Here is a 20,048-nt window from a genome sequence, read left to right as displayed (position 1 = left end):
AGAGAAAGCTGTCCCGTAGCTTTTGCCCTGATGCCAGACACTTCAGTTCCGGGGTCTATGCCGCTGCTGCCTTTCAAGCTGCTACCTGGCACTGGGGCTCCAGGGAAGTGAGTCTGAGTAAGTCCGTGTGTGGTTTCTTTAAGAGGAAGTGCTTGGGACTCCATTAGTTTCTTCCACTGACTCAGTCCCTACTGGTTTTTGCAGCCATAAGTAGTGGGGACTTAACTTCCTGGCACTGGAACCCTGGGCTGGGGGGCCTGGTGTGGGACTGGGACTCCTCGTTCCTGAGCTATCTCTCCTGAATTTTCATCTACCGCACATGGATGTGGGACCAGCCTGTTCCACCTCTCTGCTCCTCCTGCCAGTCTGGATGAATATGATTTCTTTAATTCAATAGACTTCCATTCAGTTTGATTTCTGTGAGTTCTCAGTGATGGTGGTTCTATATTTTAGTTGGAGGCAAGCATTGGCCTCGCACAGCATTGGAGCAGGCTGCAACTGGTATTTTCGAGTCCATAAATTGCGGCACATTATGTCATTTATGGGGTCTGGTGGCAACAGCATACATTTTTTTGTTGGGTTAGGATTCAAATTCTGGGCCCACAAATACCAGTCCTGTGACACTGAGCAAAGTGCCTGGTCTNTTTGATTTCTGTGAGTTCTCAGTGATGGTGGTTCTATATTTTAGTTGTAATTTTGAGAAGGTTGTGCGAGGAGGCAAGCTGTGTTTACCTATGCCACCATCTTGACCAGAAGTCCTCCTTGTTTTTAAATTACTTTTAAAATGCCCTCACTCCACTAACTAAAACTCTCAGAGGTCAGAAATGATATTTTTTATATCTTCATATCACAAGCATTTTTATAGTATATGGCTCATACTATGCACATAATGAATGTTGGTTGATTAAAGTGAATTTACTGATTAAATGAATTAGACCCAGACTCTGAAATTCTAGAACAGTACTACGCAGAAATATAATGTGACTCACAGATAAGCCACACATGTAATTTTAAATTTTCTACTAATTACATGTTAAAAATAAAAAGAAACAGGCAAAATTTATTAGTGAAATATATTAATAAATTTATATATTTCTGCATAATATACTTTATTTATTTAAGCCATTATGTCCATAGCATTATCATTTCAACACATAAGCCATGTAAAGATTATGAAGGAGGTTATTCTCCATTCTCTCTTCATACCAAGTCTTCAAAGTCCAGTGCATATCAGTACACTCCCAACACATCCCCGTTCTGACTGGCTACGTTTCGGGTGCCCGATGACCAGGTGTGGCCAGGGACTCCTGTGCTGGACAGAGCAGCCCTAAGCAGGAGTAGCATCAAGGTCATGCCATTCTGACAGGGATGAGAGCCTGACTGCCCAGTGCCAGGTGCCCAGCTGAGAGTGACAGAGAGATGAGTAGAGGAGTTATAGTGCAAACAGAAATTCATTTGTGCATTTAAAAAAATCCAGGTAATGATTAAGAAAATGTTCCCACTTACTGAATTAGGAACTTTTTCTTTTATTTGATCATTTGCAGACATTTGGTGGGGTGCATAACCTCAGACAGTTAGTGCAACTTCCAAAAGTGCTATGATATTGGGACTCATGGCTCTAATACATGAGGCAACAGACTAAAAGGGATGGTCAGCAGTTATTTGCCAGCCGGCTTAACATTGAAACTTTATTTGACATCAAAGGAGGAAAGTGATGGAAACACTTACTTCCCAATCCTAAATGACCAGTCCTTGTCCTGGTGGGTGCCATTTGTCACCTTTTTGCAATTTTGTTAAATATGGCTTCTAAAAAATGTTCCTCTATTTACCCTTGCTATTAAGTGTATCAACATGGCCTCCTAGCAAGTTCTCTGGCCCCCAGCCCTTTTCCTTCTCTCTGCCAGGCTCGTGTTGGGATCCTAGGTGTGTAGGGAAGTGGGAATGTGAAGCCCGTAGCTTCTGCCCTTGAGATGACCTTGCAAACCTGCTTTCTGCCTCACAATGACATTGTGATGCCACCCAAAGGCACCACAGGGACAGGTGCTCCTTCCAAAGGTGTGTCCTTTTGTCTGGAACTTTTCCTTCTCTCCTTCACTTTAGAGTTTCTTCTCTCCATGTTTCCCTTGGCAGCAGAAACCCACACCTGCCCACCTGGGTTTTTTTCATCCCCAGACCCCCAGCAAGAGCGTTATCAACTCCTTAACCAGTGTCTATGAGTGAGCGGACCCACATCCTCATCTCCAGCTCTCTCCACTCCACAGTGACAGGCAGGTAATTCTCCAGGTTTTGAATGTTAATATATCTAAAATATATATCTAAAACAGAACCCGCCCTTCTTTCCCCTTTTCCTAGCTTCTCACTTGCTACTATTTCCCTGTTTTCTAGACTTAAAATCTTGGCATACAATTCATGCTTCACCCTTTACAACCCAGATCTAAACTGCCATGGCTCCTTTGGATTTACCTGCCAACGTGTTTCTTACAATTTTGCCTTTCCTTCTCACTGGGCTCTGTCTTCACGCAGGCCTCCTTTCTTAACGGCTGAGTGACAGTGGCAACCTGTTCCCGGTTGTTCCTGAGGCTGGGTGTTCTCATGTTCTGGTCCAGAATGTACACAGCTGCTCGAATAATCTTCCTTAAACAGTATTTACCAGATTTCATTCATTCTAAGATGCATGGGTTTCTTTTCTTTTTTTTTTTTTTTACATCTCAGAAATTAAGATTCATCTCACAAATCATTGGTGCGTCTGTGCTCGCTTCGGCAGCACATGGACGAGTAAGTGGTGTGTGGTATGTCGTGATGTCATTGGCAATGTTGTACAGCATTGGAGCAGGCTGCAACTGGTATTTTCGAGTCCATAAATTGCGGCACATTATGTCATTTATGGGGTCTGGTGGCAACAGCATACATTTTTTTGTTGGGTTAGGATTCAAATTCTGGGCCCACAAATACCAGTCCTGTGACACTGAGCAAAGTGCCTGGTCTCTGACACATAGGTGACCTGTCCGTTAAATGAATGGGACAGTGTTTATTTTCCAGGATTGTTAGGAGAATTCAGTGCACATGGAAGGCACTTGACCAGAGAGCGTGGATGGAGACTTGGGCAGGAGGCCCGTACCCATTTTAGACTACAGAAAGTAGCTGCATTCTCCGTGCACGGCAGTCATAGGTGAAGTTAAATTACGTGGGTCTCACATTAGCTTGACCTCCCTGATACTGAATTGAACAGTTACTTCGCCTCACACTGAAGGGGCTTCATTCATTGTTTCCACCTACTTTTCCTCCATCGCTTCTTTCTTCACCCACCACAGCCCTTCTGCTCTAAAAGGAGCCCAGTCACCTTTGTACACATTTTTTCCTCTCACCTGTCTGCCTACTCGGGAATTTCAAACTGCATTTTGCCTCCGGAGTTGCCAGAATACATCGTGGGCTTCATAATTGACAGGATATGTGGCGGTGCCCTTGGCCTTTTCCCCACATCATCGACTAACCAGCGCCGTCCCATTTCCCAGTGATCCGACGTGCATGTGCTTCCTTGTACGGGGAAAGGCACATCCCTCGCTGGGCCACGCATATCGCTTCGCTCAGGCCAGGACTTCACTTTGTCTAGCTCACTTCACATTTCGGTTCTGTCTGCCCAAGCCCTAGTGGTCTTACCAAGTTAGTATCATGTAAAAATATCGGAAGCACGTGCCATCCTCTTTCTCCCATCCGTGAGCCAGTTTATAAAAAAGGGGGAGGAAGATGAATGGAGATGGCAAAAGGGATGGTAAACACCGTCATGACTGATGGGTAGCTGCTCCAGTTCCGTCGCAAACAGCGGCCCTCGGTTAGCCTCAGGGAGTGGCTCTTCTGGAATTCTCCGGCCTGACACTCCCCCCTCCCCAAGATAGCACTGTTGCTCAGCCTTCACTTTGTGTGTAGAGACGGTTTGCTGCCTACTATGTGTCCTAAATGTAGAGCGGTGGCATTGTGGGGAGGGCCGGAAGCTATTAGAGGAGCTGTGCTTTGCTGGACATTCAGTCCTGCGGAATGGTGGCTGTCTGATTACCTCAGCACTGGGAACCACCCAGTAGGGTGAATCCCTTAATACACAGAAGGAGGGGTCCCATGTGTAGTGGCATCTAAGTGCCCCATTGGGTGCGGTCACCGTGAGGCTTTTCTCAGATTCTGAACACAGAGTAGCCATGTTGTCCCCCTTCTCACTTTTTATTTCCTGTAGGAAGGAGAGGAGACCTTTTGTCAATTCTTCACACAGGAAAAAGAGCCCTCCTTCAAGAGGTCGACTCTGTCAGTAATTAGTTATCCACCGTTGAAAAGTCACTGAAACTCAGTTTTCATCTGCCTGACGTTTTCTTTCACCTTCCACAACGATGACGCTGTAACCGTGCCTCTCTGCGGGCAGGCCCCGTCTCGTTTGGGGTGCTCTTCTGTCCAGAAGCCCCTCTCACCCTCACTGAGGAACGCTCTCCTCTGAGTGTACCCTTCAAGGGCAGACTCCTTTCTTCCCCACCGATGTCTGTCTACCCCAATTCCCCAGGGGGAGGGGCAGGGGCAGGGGCAGGTGCTTGGCTCCATGGGCTTTATTCATTTATTCACAGACTTCTTGGAGCCTCTGCTGTGCCCCAGGCAGAGCTGGGGGTGCAGCGGGTGCATGGTGTTGGAAACCAACATGGCTCCTGCCCCACGGAGTCACAGTCTCCCAGAGGAGATAGTCTTAAACAACAGTGACCAGGGTGGTGCTGGCGGCAAAGGAAGTTTGGATTTTCACTCAGTCACATCCTTTGCTAGAAGTCAGCTGCCCTGCCCCTGAGGAAGCTGCTACCTAGTCGCAGCCTGGCTGAGGTTCCTTTGTGCAGTGAGCTCCTCCAGCTTATTACATGCCACACAGATGATGCACTGTGGCTTCTGGCTTGTGGCTCCTTCTCTGCCCCCAGCTCCCAGTGCCTTCCCTCTACTATGCGTTCATTAAGCCTTAATAGTCAGAGGTCCTGCCTTAGTTGGTGGCTTAGTTCTTCCTTACCACCACATCTTCCAAGGCAGAGAGGCATCAGGTCTGAGCAGTTTGTTGTCTTCATGAGGTTTTGGATGAAGCATTATCCCACCTCATGCTATGGGCCCCTCTTTCTTTCTGGTGAGTGTGGAAGACCAGTGGTGTCAGCCAGTCCTTCCCGGGCTTGATGTAAGATGTGATTTTCCCAAAAATGCGTGTCTTCATCATGCTCCCGTATAGCTTATGGCCAACAGAATAATTACAAGAGACCTAAAGTTGGCATTTGCAACAGTTCTAGTGAAAGTGTAGGTATGGATGGTGTGGACGTGAAGGGTTTTTTTTCCTTGTATCCCATTAATCTGGGGAAAGTCATTCTAACTAGCACGAGAATTACTGTATCTATAAAGTATAACTCACCACTGGTAAACAGTGCCTGGCAAACCCAGGTTTAAGACTCCTACTTACCTTCTCCTGTGAGGCAAACATTCTGGTAATGGGACACAGGAACTGAAACAGATCCAAATGAGTGCTGTCGTCCCCTCCGATTGACCTTGAAGGTCATGTCCGTCGCACACTAACGTTTCTGTTCAAGTCTTTCTGATCCTGTCCTATGTTCTTCTGAATTTTTTTACAGTGGCAGATGTAATCCCTTTAAGAATATAGACTTGATTTTAAAAAGGTCTGTTTTAAAGGTCTTTAAAAAGGTCTATTTTTAAAGGTCTTTTCAGAGCCATGTCTTATAAATAGAAAGGCCAGGAAAGCAGGAGAAACAACATCTGTAATAGAAACAAACTCCACCTCAAGCGATGGGAGTTTTTTCAATTCAAAACATGATGATTCCCGCAGAGGCGAAGCCCCTGGCGGTGGCAGGAACATTGGAAGGACGGTGTAGCTTCCCCCAGGTAACAACTTTTCGGAGCAGCCTTCACTTCAGTACTTACTACCTTTGTTCAAAAGCAAAGTCAGTCCTGTGGTCTCTCTAGTTACATTTTTGTTCCACATTTGGTGGTGTCGTGTGGCATGGGAACATTGAGAAGGAAAGTACTTTGGAAAATACGTAAATGTAAAGGCTCTTTGAAGAAATGATAGTGTGGCGGTACTATGCATTCACATTTGGGTTTTGTTTTGTTTCTCGGTAAAGCATGAGGTTAGTGTTTGTTTCTTACAGTTTGCTTTATTGCTTATACAGTAAGCTTGGTATTTACATGGTTATGTCTGATTTCCAGTGGGTAAAATTTGTGAGGGCTTTCATTGGCTGTCTTATTGTTTTCAGTCCAATTCAGCACATTAAAATAAGTATGATGAATTAGCTTCCCTAAGAAAATTTTAAAACAAGTTAGATGGTTTTAAGTAAAAAGAGATCAAATCAAAGTACTTTCCTGCGCTTTTGTACTCGATGATGAATTGAGTACAGGCACATAAAACGTGCTGTCAACAAGTTCCTATTCCAATAAATAGTAAATTAGATCGCGGAGTCTGCAGGGCCTGGACATGAGGCTAAAAGCTAAACGTAATTTTTTAAGTAGACAATAAATCTCGTCTCGTTGAGCACTTTGGGTCCCCACTGCGCTTTCCAGCTATCGATCATGCGGATAGATGGGATGTCTGTTTGCCCAGATGGTGTTTTGGTTGCGTAAGTTAGATGTTTCATTTATTTATTTCCTCCATGTCTTCATGGTAGCTTGATTTTGTCTTTTTCCCTTATTTCCTGCCCATAAAGTTATTTGAGGAAAGAGCAGTTTGAGGGGGAAAAGCTGGAAACAGGAGACTGTGTAAACCCAGCTCCTGAAGTGAGGAGACGTGGGGCCATGAAGTCCTGGAAGAGGGTGGTGGTGGCCGAACCTGAAGGCATAACAGATGCAAAAGCTGTTACAAAAGACTCCCATGCATAGCAAATAAGTAAGGTGACACTCAGCCTTCTATATAAAATGTAAGTGAAGGCCTTGTTTCAACTCTGACCCTGGTCCTTTGGTCTGCATGTAGGAGTGTAGAGTTAGATCTCACTGTTTAGCTGTTTGTCAAATATTTTGTTTATTTTATTTTTTAAAGTATATTTTTATTGACTATGCTGCTACAGTGGTCCCAGTAGTTCCCCCTTTGCCCCCCTACCCAGTACCCCACTTCCCTCCAGCAATCTCCCGCCCCTTAGTTCATGTCCATGGGTCATACGTGTAAGTCCTTTGGCCTCTCCATTTCCTATACTGTTCTTAACCTCCCCTGTCTGTTTTGTACCTACCACGTATGCTTCGTATCCCCTGTACCTTCTCCCCCATTCTCCCCTTCCCCTCCCTGCTGATAACCCTCCTCATAGTTTTGATCTTCTTTTTCCAAATAAGTCCCTTTAGCATTTCCTATAACAAGGGCTTGGTGATGATGAACTCCTTTAGCTTTACCTCGTCTGGGAAGCACTTTACCTGCCCTCCCGTTCTAAACGGTGGTTTTGCTGGATAGAGTGATCTTGGGTGTAGGTGCCTGCTTTGCCTCCCTTTGAATACTTCCTGCCAGCCCCTTCTGGCCTCTTAGATTTCTTTTGAGAAGTCAGTTGGTAGTCTTATGGGAACTCCTTTGTAGGTGACTCTCTTCTTTTCTCTTGTTGCTTTTTTTAATATACCCGGCGCTTGATTACACTGTTCTTGCCCTCCATCCTATGAGTAGGGGATGGGAGGCCTGTGGACAATCACAATACGGATTAGATGCGCACTGTGTCATTGAGATGTCATTCAATTCACTTACCATAACATTTTCCCGTGTAAAGGGTACAATCGGTAGCATATTCGCAGTTGTGTGAGCATTGCCCAAATCAATTATGGAATGTTGTCATCACCCCTCAGAGAAGCACTCTGCCTTTCACTGTGACTCCCTTTGTGCCTATTCCCCTTCCTCCCAGCCCCAGGCAACTGCTAATCTACCGTTTGCCTTTGCAGATTTGCCTATTCTAGACACGTTATGTAAATGGAATGATAGGACAGGTGGTCTCTTGTGACTGGCTTCTAGCACTTAGCAGAAAGTTTTCAAGGCTCGTCCTTGCTGTCGCATCAGCATTTCATTACTTTTTATTTCTAAATAATATTTCATTGTATGAATATGCCATTTTATTTACCCACTGGTTACTCACTGGACACTTAGATTTTTTCCAGTTTTTGGCTATTATAAATAATGCTGCTATCCACATTCAAATTCAAGTTTTGTGTGGGCATATGTTTTCATCTCTGATGGGTATGGACCAAGGAGAGTTGCTGGACCCTGCGGTAACTCTGTGTCTAACCATCTGAGAAGCTGCCAGACTGGCTTCCAGAGTGGCCGCACCGCTGTGTGTTTCCACAGCAGCGTATGAAGGTTGCGGTTGCTCCGTATCCCCGTCAGCACTCGTTCTGTCTTTCTGATGATCGCCATCCTAGTGGGTGTGAAGTGTTGTGTCATCGTAGCTTCAGTTTGCCTGTCCCTGATGACCAATGATAGGAGCATCTTTTCATGTGTGCTGTTGGCAATCTAACTCTCTGACGAAGTGTCTACTCATCAAATATATGATTTGCAAATATTTTCTTCCACTCCAAGGGCGCTCTGTTTGCTCTCTTTATGTCTCCTTGGATGCACAAAACCTTTTTCATTTTGAGGAAATTCAGTTTACCTTTTTTGTTTTAATTACTTGTACTTTGCTCTCATGTCTGAGAACCCACTATCCAGGGTCACAAAGATTTACTCTATGTTTTTTAAAAAACTAGAGTTTTATAGTTTTAACTCTTTATGTCTATGATCTATTTTGAGTTAATTTTGTATGTGGAGTAAGGAAGGGGTCAGACTTCATTCTTTCACGTGTCGCTATCCAGTTGTCCTTATTCCATTTGCTGGAAAAAAAAAACTATTCTGCATTGAATTGTTTTGGCACCTGTGTTAAAATCAGCTGGCCGTAAGTGCGAGGATTTATTTTTGGATTCTCAGTGTTATTCTGTTGACTATCTTAATGCCAGCACTACGGTCTCTTAATTATTGTAGCTTTATGGTAAGTTTGAATGCTTTCTAGGGTAACATTTTAATTCCTTTGATGATTTTTCCATGTGTTTTGAGTTTTGTCTTTGTAGTTATTTAAGGCATATATCTCTTATCAGAATTGTTCATTCCTATGAGCTATAAAAAGATTACTCTGATGTAGCTACATTCCCTTTTCTCCCTTTCATGTTATTATTGTTATATGTGTGGCATCAATATATGTTACTGACCCAGTTACATACTGTGATAATCATTACTTGATATAGTTTTGTCATGAAAAGAAGGTGTGAGAAGAGCAGATATGTATGGATAGCTTCTGTTATATTAATCTTCATATCCACCATTTCTCTTCCTCTTCGCTGGTTGTAAATCAGAGCTTTCATCAGATGCACCCAAACAGTGTTAGCCACCAGCATGGAGACCTGGTTCTGTGTACAGTGTTAGTTGTTATGCACAGAACAACTAAGAGTCACCATTAACATGGCAGTAGATGTGGGTTCATTTAGATGGTTTATCGGCAGATGGTCAGAATGTCGTTTAATGACCACAGTGTATGAATCTCAGTACTTTGTAGTTCTGTCCAAATAAACTGTGCTGGTGAGGTATTCTACACCTCTGCTTTCCAACATGGGGGTCAAGGCCACATGTTCCTATTGAGTACTTGAAAAATGGATTTTTAAATTTAACTGATTTATATTTCATTTTAAATAGCCACAGCTACAGGCTCTCATATTGGACAGTGACATTATAATCTCAGATGTCCCCTTCTTTAATATTGTGATTAAACCTTGTGAGGCAGATTAAAGGGAATATTTTTTAAAGACGCTTGTCAATCTCTGCCAGCCATCTAAAAACTTAAACGCAGACAGATAAAGACACCTGTGTGATACAGGCACACCTGTGTGGGGCCAGAGCCCAGGAAGCGCACAGAGCCCAGGAAGCGCACAGAGATCTGCTTGGGGTACAACGGAGGACCATGCTCTGTGCCTCCCTCTCCCTGAATGGCACGCAAACAGTCCGTAAGGAGCGGGGAGAGGGGGTTCTGCTTGTGGGAAACATGGAAAGGAAGAGAAGAAATCTTCAAAGCTGCAATTAGGAACATTTACCTTATGCAGATAGCAGATGAGTAAAGGGAATGAAACCCATACTGCTCTCCATAGCCAATTTTTAAAAGAGCACACCTGTAAAAGTTTTGACAGACTCTCAGAATCTTCTCTGTAGTCTTTGAAGTAAGGAGATAGAAGCTCCTATTATCCTCCCTTTCCAGGGAGGCATACCTTTCACTGCTTTCCAATACATGTTTTTCAGGTACGTATTGATGAAAGCCAAATGCGTGTAGATAACACAGACATAAACAAAATGGCTGTTCCCATACAATAAACCATAATAATAATGGGTTGGGGGGTTTCTTTTCCTTTAAAAAAGGCAGAAAGGAAGAAAGAAATGTAGATGTTGAAGTTCAGGTCAGTATATGTTAACACCCATTGTGGTTTTCCCGTCTCATCTTCAGACATTCAGTCGCATCCATTCTTATTTCGTTGTCTCGGGTAATGTATAAGCACCTCCCAGCTGCTTTCAGACCTTGTTTCGGAGCCTTGTTACCACTTCAGTTATAATGAAAGCCTGCATTGCAAAGCCCCTGACATTTAACATTTCATTTTCTCTGGGCCCCATGTCCACAGTATAATCAGGAAAATAAGAAACCATAATGTTCATGCCAACCCATCATGGGATGGAAAAATAAATCTCTTTAGGTGGAACTTAAAAATCATGTTCCCTCTCCAAGGGGAAAAAGGCTGCAAAGAAAAAAGTTAAAAGTCATGTTAGCTTAACACTGCGAGTAAGAATAAAGCCCACGGGTAAATAAAGATGGCCCCCAGGTGGATTAATGCTGCCTCCTGCGTTGGTTCCCAGGTGATAGACCTGTACTGGGGAGTGGACGAAGACGAATGGGACAGCCCGGAGCTGCAGAAGACGCGCATGAAGCTGCTGGAGGACTGTTTGAAAACTTCTGCAGGTCCATGTTTTGTTGTGGGTATAAAACACTAATGCTTTCTATTAAATTCTAGATGAATGTGAGAATTCTTGCTGACTCGTGATCCCTAAAGGGCTTTTAAAATAGAGAGAAAATACTTGCTTTTCTATTTCTATTTCAAATTTTAAATCATCTCCTTGCCCTCAGTGTGTGAGAACAAAACCCTCAGGTTTCCTATAAAGAGAGCACTGCAGATGAACAGGGAACTATTTGAAATGGTAGTCAAAGAGATGACTCGGGGTTGGCAATTTTCACAATGCCAGTGATTGGCGATAAGGATTACCGAATGGAGTCCTACAATAATTAGCCTCAATTTTCTTATATCGTATAATGTATTTAATCATAGCATTTCTATTTACCAACATTAGAATTTCTGGCATTTTTTTAAGCACGGAGCCTGAAACGTGATAAAAGTAAACCAAATATACTATGTCAAATCTGCCGATAGGAAATGATGCCCTATAAAAGTTTTATGCAGTGATTTCCGGCTAGAGGCTCATTATAAGCTACAAATTCAAGTGGAACATGACTGCTAGTTCATCATTATTTTCTCAACGATACCCAGTCCTCTGTGTAAACACAATGGTAATAAGTTAAGAAGGTCAGTCTATGGCTGGGGATTGTGCAGAAACTGTCTTCATGTAGCCCCTTATCTTGAATCCAAACTGATCCTGCCAGTTGATGGGAAAGTTGCCCCTTTGAACCCAGGAAGCTTCCAGTCTGACAGATGAGGGGCGACATTACTAGAGAACGCTATGAAGAGAATGCCAAATCCCGCCGTTAGAAGCTGGGTTGAGCATACGAACAAAAGTGTTTTTACTACTTATTTGCATACCCATCTATATGCAGCTCCACATAGGATTGAGGTGACAAAGACCATATCAGAAATCTGACCAGTTAATAAAGTGCTTACCAAAGAGAGTAAAGTACTTGAAAGCTCTACAATATGGTATTTTTAGTGTCAGTACATGGATAAATTATTCATTTGCTCACCAAGTGTTTATTGAATGCTACTCAGTGCCCAGGGCTGCTCTCAGTACTGGGAATGTGGTAGGTGGGACCATATGAAAGAGTCATTTTGCAGGACTGTTTCATGTGATTTAACCTTAGAAGTGAACTTAGGAAATAAAACTCTCTGCCCCCATGGAGCTCCCATTCTGATATGGGGGTGAGGGGAGAGAGCAAGAAGAAATCAAAGGGTTAACTAGGAGCAGCACATCAGATGGTGAGAAATGCTGTGGAGGAAAACAGAGCGGAAGGAGGAGACGGGACAGCAGTGAAGTGAGAGATTTGTTACTTTTGGTCGGGTAGCTGGGCAAGGCCTCACTGAGAAGGTGGCCTTGGAAGGGAGATAGGAAGAGGGGTAGGATATACTCAGATCAGAGTCTTCCAGAGAGAGGACTTGGGAACGTGATGGGCAGGTTCAGGGAGCAGTAAGAACAAAAGGGGAGCAGATGGGGGTGCAAGCACAGGCCATACCACGGGCTTTGTCATCTCAAAGTTGGTTGGATAGATTTTACTCTTACTTTGAATGATGTGGGAAGCCACAGAGTGTCTTAAGCAGAGCACTAAAGTGATCTGACAGTTTAAGGCCCTATCATGGTGGCTGGGTGTGTGGCAGAAGGCGGAGCAGGGAGACCCATTAGAAGCCAAATACACAGTTTGGGCGAGGGGTGAACAATGGACATGCAGAAACAGCATCCTGTGGTCCGGACAGAATATAAAAAGTCCTGAAAGCCATGTTAGGTTTCTGAAGAGCTGGTGTGGCCGAGGAATGAAGACTTTTCCCATGCGTCTCCAGAAAATAGAGCCCAGTGGATGGAAGTGCAAGGAGCCAGATTTTAGCTCTCTCTGGAGAAATTGGAGGCTGTAGCTGTGTCTGGTTTTAGGGTCCTGTATCCCTGGGTCCTCCCATGTCATAGCTCTGTGACATTGGAGGACGTTCTTTACTAGCCAAAGCCTTAGTTTCCTCATCTGTAAAATGGAGTTGTTGATAATAGCTATCTGCCTTCTGGGGTCATTCTGAAGAAGCACTGAAGTGACAAGGTGCGTACAGTGTCTCACGCAGCATAACCTGCGACAGTGCTGGTTGCTGTCTGTTGCTGTGATGATTGTGATTATCTCTCAAGGCTGTCTAAAGACAAAATCACCTGCCTCAAACGGTAATGGCTGTGTCACCAACAAAATTGTGACTAAAGAACACAAACCTCTGCGGCAGGGAGTGGTGCTGTAGAAGAGACCCGAACCCAGGAAGGCGAGTTTGAACAGATTTCATCGTGCTTAGGAAGCCAGACGGGGGAGGTACACAGTGCTGCGAGTGTGCCTGGGAGTGGCGGCTGCCGTGGTCTCCACAGCTCCGTCCTGCTCCGGCCTCAGAAACTCAGGGATGAGAGAGACGTTCTCCCCCTTCCATCGCTCTAGAGTGCCACGCTCAAACCAACCAAAATTAGTTATGGCCGTCCATTTCCAGCCACTTGCAGGCTCCCAGATAAAGGTTAACTGATAGAACATCAGTAACAACTTTATTGGGCGTAAACAACTAATTTGTCCCTCCTCTGTTCCCTGATACATGTTGAAACTCAGGGCAGCCACGATCCCACCCTGTGGGTGGGGCTGGGATTATTCACCCCAGTGATCCTCAATCACACAGGGCTTATCTCACTGCTTGTAGGAGAACGTGGTGCTCTTTATGGTCTTCCTTGTTGTAACTATGGTAACAGTGGGCATACACGTGTCGCTTTTGAGCTCCAGTTCCCTTGCCCGGTGCTTCCTTGTGATATTTCTGGAAGTCACGATGACCCCTGTGGGCTGGAAAGCATGACATGTTGCCTCACCCGATGGCGAGAAAATTCATCATGGCTGGATGAAAAAAATGTTTTTGTATCTTCAAAGTCTTCACAGATACTAGATCTTATGTTAGGTACAAATAAATTCAGGACCAAACAAACTTTCCTTTGAAGTACCCAGGGAATTGGGGCCCATGGGGAACTTGGACTTAAATGTTGGATGCACTTAGCTCTTTTTGACTCCGTTTCCTAGAAGCTGTGCTTTGGGATATGGCTCAAGCTGCTAGCAGCACGTGGGCTGTGCCTGCCAAACCTGCACAGCTGCTCGAACACAAGCTTTTTGGTGACGAGGAGGAGAGGGCGATAGAGGAAGGGGCCCAGACATGTGTCCAGGTTTCACTGTCAGAGAATTAACTCAAGAAACATTTCTCATGGAGAAAACATCATCGCTACTAGGGAAGAACAGAATTTGTAGACATGTGTAGGGGAACAGACGTATAGTGGGAAAAAACAGAATTTTTATTTCACAGCCTGAGTTAGAGGCCGGGTTCTGATAGGGCACCAGGTCGCTTTCCTCACTGTATTCAATGGTTGCAGCTATAAAGCAGGGAAATAATAACAGTTAAACTACACAGAAAAGTAAATGTTGAATAAATACCAAAAGTTTATTGTGGGATTTCTGTGGGAGTTCTTTGTAAACTAGAAAGGGCTTCACAATCATTAGTTCTTCTGTTTAGGGCCATTTAGTTCATAGTTGCTGATATATAAAGTATTCCCACAATCATCTGTTAACTTATGATTTAAGATATTTCAAATGAGAATAAAATGTTTTTATTGACAACTGGAAATTTTTCCCTTTGACCATGTTGATAGTATAAATGTAGAAGGTATTAACACTTGATTCAGACAGTCAAGAGTTAAAGTCAGATGAAGTGTTTGAACATCATTCTTGACAAACATCATAAATGTAGAGTATGGATCTGCTAGGTAAGGATTTTCTGGAACTTGCTTTGTAAAACCTTCACCGTTTTCAAAGAGGGATCTTGACCAGGATTTGGACTCACACTTGAGTCCGCGTCACTATCTGCCTCCCCTCTTAAGTGCAGAGAACTGCCTCAGCCTTCACAAAGTGTGGGGAGTTCAGCAGAATCTTCCCCACTGACCACGTAGACCATACAAAGTATCCTTATGAAAGGGGAGAGGAATGTTGCCTTTGGAGAGGTCCGGGCCCATGTGAATGCCAACTATTCACATCCCGTCCCTCTTCATGACGTGTGGTAGGGGGAGAGAGGCTGTTCTCCTTAACCATTCCTTCAAATTTAGAGTGCCCCAAAAGAATTCCTTGTGAAGTTTGAGCATTGACCGTGGGCCTTGAGCAACGAATGTTCTGCCTCTTGGAAGAAGTTGATAAAAGCAAGTAATTGGTTGGCTTCAAGAATTGGAGTTTAAAAGGCTTAGTTATAGCACTGGGGGAGCTGCCCCTAAGTGCGTGGGGAGCTCTGACAGTGGTTGGATCCCCCTAGGTGTGGGGGAATCCAGACAGTATCTCACCACATTCCCTCACTCCACAGCATGGGTGTGTGGAGATGTACTGAGGGCGCGGCATCGGCAAGCCAAGCCAGGCCCATGCACCCAAAAGCGGGGCACTGGTTACCACTGCTGGAGATCGGTAAGAGTTTTAGTGACTTCATACTCGGAAGGACATTCACCGTGTCTTAGAGTCAGGACTAAGAGAATGCTGCCTGCCATATGTTTGGACAATTTCCAGAAGTCATAGAGAGCCAAAACGTGTATAGCATCCTCACTGGGGCTACCAGATCGCACAGATGTAAACAGACATAATTTGTCCACATTGGCTAGAGAAGTGGCCAAGACCAGGAGTGAGGCTGCTGCCATCATCCTTACCTGAGCCTCGGCAGACACCAAAGCCAGCTTGCAGCCCTGCCCGCATACGCTCACACACACACACACACTGTGCCGTCAGTGACACAGATGGCATGGGACAAAGAGCAGGCCAGGCTCTAGCCCAGCACAGGCAGCTCCTGGCAGCTGCACTGCAGAGCAGTGTGCGAAGTGGGGAAAAAGGAAGTGTAGGATCCATACATCCGTAGTTTGGACTGAGCTAGATTTTAGACCACAAATATGAGAATTTTTAAGGGCTTGGACTGACAAATGTATCGTTATTGAGGAAGTTTAAAATTTTCCACTAGGCACAAGAGTAAAGACAAAACAAAGTCCATAGCAGTTCCTCGTAAAAACAAAATCTCATGTTTGTACATCACTATATGACACCACTGAATGCCACCTACAGCATAGAGATCGGTTTTTTATCACCCACCTGGGCCACCACTCTCCAGAGTTAAGTATTGTCTACTTGAAAGTTCAGTCTCAGTTTAGGTTAAAGAAAATTGTACAGTGAGAATTCTCAAATTGCTGAATTTAAGGAAAGAATTACAGGGTTTTTATAACAGTTGAGCTTTGGAAAATACTTCATTTATGCACAGCCCAATATAGAATTGGTTTACCATTTTAAGTATACTAAGTAAATACGCCCATGAAAAATTAATACAAGTATTTAATCTTGGTTTGACCTTAACAAAATGTCCAGGTATTTTTCTATGATTTAGTTCTCACATTCAGAAATACAGTTTTACTAATAACCAAAAGGTGCTAAAATGGGAAAGTAGTCATTGATTTGAACTGCCAATCATCTAAATTAAAACACAATCTCTATTTTAGCATCCTTATTTAAAAAATGTAAATAAAAATTCATCTAAAACCTCATATTTTCCAGATATAGTTTGCTTATAATATTACATATAAAATTAAGCATGTCCAGTTGAAATCAACTAGTGAATCATAGTTCTAAAATAGGTTCCAATAAGGTTCCCAATATAAGTTGGTTCCAACAATAAAGTTCTACTTATCATTAAGAAGAGGGTAGAATGGGCAAACATTGAAAACTATTGTTGAAAAGAAAGCGACTTATCACTGGTAAAAGCCAAAGAGGGCCATTTAGTTCATGGTTGCTGATATATAAAGTATTCCCACAATAAATTTTAATAAATACATAAGCTCCTTCTACAGTTTAAGGCATTCTTTCTCATAATACAGTATATTTTTGTGTGGTAAAATGAATTATGGAAGAAAATTGAACTGGAGAGTAATTAACTCTTTATAACTTAATTTGTAAGAAAAATGTTCACTTAGGACTATAGTCCTAAGGACTTCCGCTTCTGAGTAGAACTGCAACAACTTAAAAATTTAAATGGAAACATCCTATTTTTAAAGAAATAATAGAGCTATAAAGACAAAGATGATTAGCCAAACTTAATTTCCAGAGACAAGAGTTATGTGTTGGGGATCTGGCTTATAGACAGAGGAGCCGCAAAGCACCAACAGTTTTCTCCACCAGATGTGTGCGAACATGGGGTGATAGAAAGCTGGACTAGCAAAAGCAGAGGGAAGTCTTCCACAATCTCTTTGATATTTAGGAGACAAAGTTCACTAGAATCCAACATGGATATTTTAAAAGTCTTACCTCTGAAACATTATAATTCAAAGTAAACTGAATCCAATGAAAACTACAACCAAGTTATGGCCAGTCTCAGATACTGAGGGAATTAGCCTCTTGCTCTATCAACATAGGAAAAGGAACCCCTAAATAACAGCTCTTTTAAGTACATAGCCCACCATAAGTGGAACCTAATCAACAAAACAGACAAGCAAGCAAAATATGATGAGACATTGAAATTAAGAACAAATTCTAATCAATAAAATAAATAAATACAATGCCTAGAATACAATAAAAATTATAAGCCATGTAAAGAATCAACAAAGCATGTTTAATAAACAAGAGACAAGTACAAAACGGAAGTCAACTCCCCAGATGACCAAGATGACGTAATCAACTGTCAGAAACTGCTAAATATGTTCATGAAAACACAGGAAAAGGTGGGCAAAATGAATGAGAACATGGATTTCAACCAAGAAATGGTAAAAAAAGAACCACATGGATATTTTAGAACTAAAAGATACAATATATAAAATTAAAAAATTATCTTATGAGCTTCACAGTAGACTAAACAAAGTCTACTGTTGAATTAGTGAACTGAAAAGAAAATTTCTAAATTTTAGCAGAGATTTTTTTAAATAGGAGAAACAGAATAAAGTAGAAGAAACTTGTGGTGTTGTCACACAGCCTCACAGAAGTGCAGTGGCAGTTCTAGAGGAAGGGATAGAAAAGGGTAGGAGGAAAGTAACGCATGAGAACTTTCCAAAACTGTTGAAAGACATCAATCCACTGAGATTCAGGAAGCCCAGTGATATCCAAGCAAGAAAATGGCTCCTGAGCACAGCACAGTAGACTGCTTAAAACCCAAAATACAGAGAAAAAAACTTAAAATTTAAATCAGAAGGAAAAAATCATTTCCTTCAGAACCACAACAGAGAGACTATCATGTGACTGCTTTAGTGGAGAAGCCCTGGCGTGTGGAGAAGCTCTGGCGTGTGGAGAAGCTCTGGCATGTAGAGAAGATCTGGCACGCAGAGCGCATGGACTGTCTTCTTAAAGTGCAGAACGGAAAAACACAGCCAGGCTAGTGTATTGTACCCAGTGAAAGTATCCTGCAAAAGAAAGATGGACTAAAGACCTTTTCAGGTAAAACCAGAAAGACTTTGTTATCAGCCAACCCAGATTTAAAGAAAAACAAAGTTTTGGGTTTTTGTTTTTTGCTTTGGGGAAAATGACCACAGGTAGAGGCTCAGATTCATAAGCAGGAATTAAGAACACTAGAAAGGCTAATATGAAAGAATATTGACTGTGGAAAGCTATGTAGTAATGCTTTGTAGGGCTTATATAACATACAACTTTGTTTTTTGTGTGTCTTTCACTTTATTATGCTTTACAGATGTTGCTTTACTCTTTCTTTCTTTGTTTTTTAACACAAATGGGAGGCAAGGCCCTCCACTAGTAAAATGATTATGCCTCACTTTTGCTATGATACTTGCTCTGTTACAATGGTCTGGGACTGCTCCGAGGGCAAAAGGGGCCAGTGTAGTTAACCATTTTTAAAGGTAGTCTTGCACTATTTGGAAAGTGATAAAAGTACAAATTTAAGCTAAACTCTTAAGTCGAGTGTAAATTTTGTCATACCACATATAGGAAAACCACCAGAGGAACACATAAATAAATAAATAAATAAATAAATAAATAAATATCTCATTGAAAAGATAAAATAGGATAAAAATACTTTTTCTAAACAAAGGCTGGAAAAGAAGAAAAAAAGAACAGATGGAACATAGAAAGGTAATAGCCTTGAACCCAACTATTTCATCAAATGTAAACAGGTTAAACACTCCAATTAAAATAGAAATTCCACTATATGCTGTATACTAACCAAAACAAAGTGCCATCAGTATCACAGAGTAGTCTTTAAAAAGATAATTGGACATTTCATTAATAATGAAAAGTTCAATTTAGTGGGAATATTCCTACACTTAAAAGTATCTAATAACATGGCTTCAAATTATCAAAAGCAAAACTTGTCTGAACTGAAAGAGAAATAGACAAATCCACACTAATAGTTAGAAGATTTTTAGGAGTTTACTTTAGTATTTGAGTGAATAAGCAGATAACATAGCTTTAGATAACATAGCTTTTAATAACTAAATACATAGCTTTAAATAATATGACTTATTGACAGTGACCAGTTAACATTTATAGAATGCTACAACCAATAACTACAGAATATACCATTTTTCAGTAACATATATAACATTTGCTAAAGTATAAAGGATGATTCATCCATATGGTGGGTAATAACACAGGTCTCAACACATTTCAAAGGATTGAAATCATGAAATTTTTTATCTGTCCTTGGTGGGATTAAAAACTAAAAAACAATGGAAAGACAACACAATCACTAAATATGCGGAAGTTAAGCAACGTACTTCTGAATAAACCGCGGGTCCAGGATATCTCATGGGAAATTTTTTTTAAAATTTGAACTGAACTAAAGGAAAAATACAATGTATCAGAATGTGTGGGATTCAGTGAAAGCAGTGCTTAAAGAAAAAACAGAAGGAACTGCATAGTGTTAAATGTGTGCTAGACAAGAAGAGATTTTGGAAATCAATGACTTAATTGTCTAGCTCAAGAGTCTGGAAAAAGAAGAGAAAATTAACCTAAAGAAGTTAGGAGAAAAACACACATTCATCAGAAGCAACAGATTTTAAAATACTTTCA

At 42.2% G+C, this 20,048-nt stretch overlaps 1 protein-coding gene across 1 annotated transcript in view; it reads left to right on the top strand.

Moving 5' to 3' along the window:
• Window positions 1-20,048, top strand: part of NWD2 (NACHT and WD repeat domain containing 2) — a 140,829-nt gene that overhangs the window by 60,128 nt on the left and 60,653 nt on the right. Inside the window, exon 3 of the mRNA XM_037064357.1 lies at window positions 10,895-11,011. Coding sequence (XP_036920252.1) covers window positions 10,895-11,011 — 117 coding nt within the window. The remainder of the gene's footprint in view (window positions 1-10,894; window positions 11,012-20,048) is intronic.

Source organism: Sturnira hondurensis, unplaced genomic scaffold (assembly GCF_014824575.4).
Source record: "Sturnira hondurensis isolate 20B ecotype Veracruz unplaced genomic scaffold, ASM1482457v3 Scaffold0015056, whole genome shotgun sequence".
NCBI lineage: Eukaryota > Metazoa > Chordata > Mammalia > Chiroptera > Phyllostomidae > Sturnira > Sturnira hondurensis.
The sequence above is the reverse complement of the archived record's forward strand: the minus strand, read 5'-3'. Positions and strand labels throughout refer to the sequence as shown.